Source organism: Trichechus manatus, unplaced genomic scaffold (assembly GCF_000243295.1).
Source record: "Trichechus manatus latirostris isolate Lorelei unplaced genomic scaffold, TriManLat1.0 scaffold00118, whole genome shotgun sequence".
In the NCBI taxonomy this organism is placed as follows: Eukaryota; Metazoa; Chordata; class Mammalia; order Sirenia; family Trichechidae; genus Trichechus; species Trichechus manatus.
The window spans coordinates 4,524,081-4,531,808 of record NW_004444054.1 but is presented as its reverse complement, the minus strand read 5'-3'; the positions used below and the strand labels follow the sequence as shown (position 1 = coordinate 4,531,808).

Sequence of the window (7,728 nt, the reverse complement as noted above, 5' to 3'; positions counted from 1 at the left end):
TGCAACCAGTTAAAAAAAAAAAAAGACCCAAGAAAAAAAGGTAACAAAGTTTCCACCAAACTAAATAGTAAAACTCTAAGCATTAGAATTTTTTCCCCCTCCAAGGAGCAGTTTGAGGCCTAGAAGTTAGAACTGGATGGGGAGAGTCTCAGAGTTTGAATGCTTTCCTTGAAAACATATTTACTTAAGGCCTCTTGCCTTCATTCATTAAATGCAAACGTGGGCCCTAAAAACAATGAAGTCCTGCTCTACCTGCCATTCGGTTTTTGCTGCACGCCCAGCGCTGACATCAGGCTAACTGTTCAACAGCCTTCAATGTGGAATCCATATTACTCATTATAGCACCATTACCCTTTGTTCAGAAGGTTTTTCTTCATAATTTTTTAGCTTACCTAGGAAGACCTTAAAAAGGAAGTTTAATTCTTTGAAGACCAAAGCTCTCCAATTTTTTCCATGAGACCAGTTCACAGCTAGCTCTGTGTTGCCAGTGGGGTAGCCCAAATTCCAAAATCTATCATCTGGAAACACACAAAAGCTCTTGCACAGATTCTACCCACCCCCCCTTTCAAAAGGGGGAAAACACACACACACACACACTCTAAATTGTAAATCTATTATGTCTATCTAGATCTAATAAGATGTGGTGAGATTAAAAAAAAAAACAGGTATGATAAAGACATTTTTGTAAATAAAGATGAAAACATATATATCCATTTTAAATTTAAGGAATATTCAGCCATTAATGGATATCAAAGGAAAAGGGAATTTTAATCATCTCTCCATTCAGTCTCAGTTGGGTAAATCATATCTAAGAGATTTGCATAAATATAAACCATCAAAGACTTTTCATCTTCAAAGGGGGTTTCAAGACCCTATAAGCTTTGTACTGTAATCATCACAGGTCACAACCCTGCAGGAATAAGGCTGCTATGGCAACATAAAAAAACTAATGCTTAAGGCTTAGCATAATATTCTGACTAATAGAAAGGAAACTCATTTTAAAAGCTAGCAGCCTATTTACCAAAAGCGGGATTAGAGGTGTTATTTCCCCTTTTAGCCGCCCCCTCCCCTTGCCTGTGCACCCCCCCTCCGAAAAAAAATCTAATCACTGGGATCTTTAAAAAGCTTTTGAGCAATTTGCAGTAACTTTACAATTAGGCGAAAATAAATCACAGCTTTCAGTAATGAAGAATTATTCCCAGTTGCTCCCACCGCCCTCTCCCTTCCTCAGACATTACCATCATCACCTCCTGAGCAACTTTTCCAAGGGAAGGAATAACTCAGCCAACACGAAAGGAAGGCTACACCGGAAGGGGACAAAAGGTATATAGTATTTGATGTAAATGAAAATAAAAACATAAGTCAGGCCACATTTAAGCTAGAAAATGGGTAAGAAGATACTAGGGGCTTTGGGGTTAAAATATGCAGTGGAGGAATTTTTTTTTTTCTCTCATTTTTAAAAGACTTGAAACATTCCTTGCCCCCTTCTTTGTGATAATAGCTATAATTACAAAAATCATAAAGTTTAAAATCAGGTCAACACTTTAGAATATATTCTCTGCTCTTAGAAAAATCTGTATAATTCCTTTCATTTTTAAGCCAATGGGGCATTTAAAAATTAAATATTCTAGCCCCGTCTCCCCTTCTTGCTTAAAAATTTCATTAAGTACTAGCACAAAAGGTAACTAGTGGATAAGTTTCAATTAATTTTTTCAAAAGGGGCGATTAAATGTTTCCGGCCTGGTAAAATGTTCATTTCATCGAGGTGGAGGGGGCTGGGGGGGAGGGGAAGAAGGGGGGAAAATCACAAAGAGATTGGGGAGGAGATGAAGTAGCAGGGCTCAGCAATTCTTTCAATTCCAGTGCACACCAAATAGTGTGTTGGAAGAATGCACACTGTTCGGGATTTGTGGGAGAATTGTCCCGTGACAAAGGAGGCAGAGTTACGCTTGTTATAGTCCAATAAGCTGTGCCAGTCAAACAAGAACCCACACTAGCGACAAAAGGCGAGCAAGAGATTCTCACACAAAAGAAAACAAGTAAGCCCATCTCTCAGTTGTGCATCAGGCTCCAGGTTTTATGCTTCACATAAATACAAACGAAGAGGAAAAAATAAACAGCCAAAGAGACTTCTGTTAACCATAAATCCTATTTAAAACATTTAATCTTTAGTTGTCTACTTTGCAGTACGTCCCTCACAATCAAGGGTTTAAAATAGTGAACAGAAGCTGCAGCAAATGGCTGGTGTGTCCCTCACCCCAAATTAAGGGTCATAACGGTGATAAATAGGCATTAACTATGAAACCAAAGGGGAACAGTGACTTCAGATTCCATTTCAATCAACTTAAGACATATCTGAATGGCGCAGGGCCCTCCAAGACATTAACATACTATGACCAGTATCTCCCAGCTTCTCAGGGTAACCTGGGAGAGGAAAACTTGTTTAGTAAGTAAATACTGATCCCTAAATATGAGTCTTCAAGAAGATGCCAACATAGAGCTGTCCAACAGAAATATAATGGAAGCGACACACGTAACTTAAAATTTCCTAGTAGCTACATTAAAAAAAAAGTAAAATGAAACAGGTGAATTTAATTTTAATAGTATCTTGTATTTAATCCAATAGCAGGAGAAGGATGTGGCGATCTGCTTCTGTAAAGATTACAGCCTTGGAAACCCTCCAGGGCAGTTTTACTGTGTCCTATAGGGTTGCTATGAGTCAGAAGTTGACTCAACGGCAATGAGTTTAATCCATTAAATCCAAAATAGGATCATTTCAACATGTAATCAATATACAAGTTATTAATGAGATATTTCACATGCTTCTTTTGGGTACTAAGTCCTCAAAATCTGGTGTGTATTTTACACGTACAGCACATCTCAATTTGGACTCGCCACGTTTCAAGCACTCAATAGCCACACGTGGCTGGTGGTCACTGCACTGGACAGCTCAGATCCAAAGTATCCAGGTGCATTAAAGAGACGAGCAGTTTCCTCAGGTATTACAACCACTGAACGTATTTCTATAGTTGCATCGACAGCCTTACAGATAAAACTAGACGTGGCGTCAGAAACCAGCACTGTTCACACGATTTACAACACGTCCCTGGTTGCCAGCTCCTGGGCGCTCTGTCCTGGGGTGGTGCAATGAAATGTTACTTTATTCAACAGACAGCTGCAGGATAATAGTAACCCCTAAATAAAATCTAGCCTCCCCCCCTGTTCACAATTAAAACAATCATAGCATAATTAGGCCCATTTCAAAGTTTTCTTAAGTAATTTGACGTGCCAACCACTTTACATTTCAGGCTTTTATTGGCTGAAAAGTCTGTCATGAAACACAAACACACCTGTCAACAGTTAAAAAGGGAAGCCATGGCGAACTAACTGTTCAGGAAATAATACCTGCGCTAATTAAAACCATTAGTTAAAAGCTTCCTGTTTATTCCTCCAGCTGCCCTACGGAGTGACCTTTTCTTCCCGTTCTTTATGTTCATTTTTTCATATACGGCTAATGTGCTTTTGCTGTCCATGATTATTTCAAATGAATCTTGGTAAAAGCCATTTGCATCCCTGCTCTTTCAGCTGGAAGCCTTGGGTTAGGTCCTGGCAGGGTGCAAGACAGGACCCAATTCTCTGGTAAGCTAGTTTCCAGGGATTGATCTGTGAGGGCTATTGAAGAGGCTGTTCTGTCCCAAACTCAAATCTGATTAGCAAGCAGGGGCACCATTTAAAAAGTGGGGCTGTTCCACATGGCACTTTGTGGGAGATGCCAGATTCTTCTTGGGTGAAGGAAATGGCCTCTTCTTTCTCAGTTCCCTTCCTGTCTGCTCTGTGTATGACCTTTCAAAACCTGAGGCACCTAAATCCTTCCCTTCTGACTACTCCTTCTTAGCTGGTCCTCGTCTTCAATCAGACTCAAAGCATCAGCTACTCACCCATTGGATTTCTTCAGGATTTTCCACCTTGGGTAGCATCAGGCTGGAAGGAAGGACCCGTGACTGCAAAAGGGTCTCCAGGTCTTCTTCAGCAAGACCACTGGACACTGAGTTGATTCTCACACACTTTTCTGTGGGACCCAGATCAAAGTCTTCAAGAGTTTTTACTATTCTCAGTCGAGCTTCATTCTGTAAGTGTTAAGAAAATGTATCTCCTGAGTTTATTTTATCCTTGAGAGGAAACACAGTTGAATGGTCTGTGAAAGTGTTATGTGGATTCAGAGTGTGAGCACCATTATTATATTTACAAATTTCCTGTCTACCAAATAAATGATATTTGAAGTAAGTCATCCAATCTGATGGGCAGACAGTTGATTTCCAGACATCATTCAAGATTATTATAACATAGATAATGTCCAACATAATACGTACAGTGCCTTTCTAAACAGAAGTGTCATCTTGCTCATAGGCATTACTTTCCAACTGAAAAAGTATAACAATTAAGAGATAACATTTATTGAGCACTTACTAAGTGCTAGACAGGGTTCTAAGTCCTTTGCATGTGTTTTCGCCGTTAATAAATATAAGAAACTAGATAACATCTGGATAATAGTACTCCCATCTTTCAGCATATTCACATTAGGGGAAAAAAAATAAGGGCTTGCTTTTCTTTTTCCACATGCATCATAATTTTACTCCTTTTCTTCTGTTTTTAAACCTGAGTTGAATCTTGACATTCAATTAAGAAGGTGCTCATAGAAAAATGACACTCCATTCTACAAAAAAAAAAAGCTCCAACTTATTCAGCTGGAAGACAATAAATCATATCACCAAGAAATCCCACAAAGTGGTAGACAAATACATTTTTTTCCTTGATTTGACAGTCTTTGCTTCACAGTTATGAAAAGCTGAAAGGTTGAAAATCTACTTCAGGATTTGAATTGTCCCCTGAAAAAAAAAATGGTATGAAATCAAACATGCTTTTTATTGGCTTTGGGTTGGGGGTGGTGAAGGTGGGTAAGGGGGTGGGGAGAGAGAAAGGGGTGCATTGATGGGGTGGGGGCTGGAGTCAGAGAAAACAGTTGAAGTCATTACTTCCTGCCAATTTCAGTTTCAAAAACAAATTCCTCCAAGTTGCCAACAGCCCTCAACAAACTCTCATTGTCAGAATGAACACTTATCAAAAGTAATTTCATTTGGGAAGGGTTTTTATGATCCTAATAAAACTTTAAAGCTTCTCACTGCTGATGAATGTGGTTTAAAAACAAAACAAAACAAAAAACAGTCTTGAATGATATACAGCCATCTGAGCAGCAATACTTACCTTGGAAAAGAGCAAACCAAAGCGGAGATAAAAAAGAATTATTTAAGCCAATATTCATTCAAATTCCAATCAACGAGACAAGCCAGGACAGTGGATTTAAACCAGACGGATGTAGGTCTACGACCCAGTGGAAGTAAGGAAGCCTTCCAAATGTGGTCTGAGTTAAACAGCCTGAGGAAACAGTAGCTTAGAGTTGTCAGGTCAGATGGAAACAGAGTACTGAGGGCCAGTGTGAGACAGCTCTGTGGAGTCCTGATTTACCGGGCTTCGACTGCCAATAATTAGGCTAAGTTTAGACAAAAGCAAGAGAGAGAAGGATGATACAGCCAAGAGTGACTTGGTTCCACATCATGCCGCCAGCTATTCCACAACCGTACTACCCATCCTCGTGCGCTAGCATGCCCTCATTCCTCATCCACTAAATACTACAATCCTGAAGGCGAAGGGCAGAAATTAGCTTAACATCATGGTTCTAAAGCCATCTGGGAAGAAAGGCCTGGTGATCTACTTCCAAAAATAAGTCAGTGAAAACTCTATGGATCACAACGGTCCACTCTGCAACCCATCATGGGGATAGCACAGGACTGGGCAGTGTTTCATTCGGTTGTGCGTGGGGGCCTGACTCAACAGCAACTAACAACAACAAAGCCCTCTAGAGCTGCAGAGAGAAATGTTTCTAGCCCTTCGGCAGCATGTGTATATACATCTGTGGCCTCAGAGAACCTAAAACATGTTATGCTCAGTGTAGCCCGTACAGCTCCAAGCCCAAGACCACTCCAACTTGTAAGCATTTCAACTATGAGGTTTTCTTTCAATACCGCAGGTCAGGCTTGTAAAGGGACTATTGGGACAGAGTGAATGGAAAATTGAAGGGAACTAACTAGGTGGGTTAGGCCAAAAGGTATTTTAAAACGTGAATTATTTGAATAATCATCTCTGTTCTGGCAACGGCCGTGTCCTAAATTGCGAATGTTGGCGGCGAATAAAATCTGACCTCTAAGCTGCTTTGTTATGTCGCACTTGGATTTGAAGGGGACTGTTTTGTTCAAAGCTCATGTTCTAAACCTGTTTGTGATTTTATCTAAAGTCAAATTGCCATGGTTTCGGCACATTCCAGTCTACTTAGTAAAATTCAGACCTTGTGAAATTGGCTGCAAATGAAGTACCTACTTCCAATTTTAGGCCAATCTGATTAGCTCTTTTCAGGTTATAATGGGCAGTGTCTACTCAGGATTTTACTCTGTGAACCTTTCCAAAAAAAAAAAAAAGATGATGCTTTTTGAGGTATATTTCCATACAAACCCTTATTAACAGGCTGTTGCTTGTTGAAATTTACATAAACTAAGTGTGCGTCCCTGTGGTATGTATCCCAAAATATCCAACAACTTCACGGAATTTACACCAACCAACAAGCATGTTGATTTTTTTCTCCTTTTGGTATTTTAATGGTGAAATATGCTACTGTGCTAGCAAACACACCCATACCATCTGTCGGGATGAGAGGAAAGCAGCTTCTAGGAACAATTAAGTTCTCGGCGTTTAGCTAGACAGAGTCACATTCCACCCAGTTGTGAAAAGAAATTCTGAGTTTCTCTCTCTCTCTGTTTCCAACCCACATCTCACTTCTCTGGGTCATCTCGCTTATGTCTCTCTCATCTCCATCACCTCCCTCTTTCTGTTTTCCCCTTTTTCTTTGCTTCCTGTTTGGCCTTGACCATCCTCCCAACGTCCACCTGATTAGGTGGGTTAGTGAGAAGTGGCTTGGCAGACCTCATCTTCTCAGAATGGCTATCTGGGTGAACTGCTGAAATCACTGGGAGACAAGTGCTTCCTGGGGAAAGAAGGAAAAGGAAATGAGAGCAAAAAGAACCGCCGGAAAAAGAACCTTTTGCGGGGGGTCTTATGTTCTGGGAGCAAAACAGGTTGTTGAAAATGAGGTCTAAAAGGGACGGCATTCTAAATATTCTAACACTACATGACAGCCTTGGGAAACAGTTCTCACTGTGGAATGAACTTGTCCGCCTAAAATCTGACAAGCTGGAAAAGATGCAATAATGGAATTAAAGCCTTTATCAGCAGTTACATTCGATCTTTGCGGAGGCTCGTTACCATAGTGTGTCCTGTACCATGTACGATTCCAGAGGTAAACTTTTCAGAGCACAGGTCACAAAGGGGTGGCACACATGAGCGTCTTCACAGGCCCCTGTTCTGAAAAGTGGCGCCACCAAGGTCCCCACTTTCAATAGATATTTCGTGCAATGGGCTGCTCAGTGCAGTGGACCAGTGGCTAATAAACTTGTCCTTATACATAAGCCACCGTATTATGTGACTCTGTCTGGGCCAGGAACCAAGGCATACTATGACTTCAGGGACTGGGTTCTTATCACTTGGGGGAAGAGACACACTCCGGTGACGTCAGAAAGCGGATAAATCAACCATCACCAAGACTTGCCGACTCCGAAATTA

The 7,728-nt window shown here is 40.7% G+C and overlaps 1 protein-coding gene across 1 annotated transcript in view; it reads right to left on the bottom strand.

Moving 5' to 3' along the window:
• The window catches only part of CLYBL (citramalyl-CoA lyase), a 315,713-nt gene that overhangs the window by 26,253 nt on the left and 281,732 nt on the right, over positions 1 to 7,728 (bottom strand). The window contains exon 3 of the mRNA XM_023738521.1: positions 3,939 to 4,127. Coding sequence (XP_023594289.1) covers positions 3,939 to 4,127 — 189 coding nt within the window. The remainder of the gene's footprint in view (positions 1 to 3,938; positions 4,128 to 7,728) is intronic.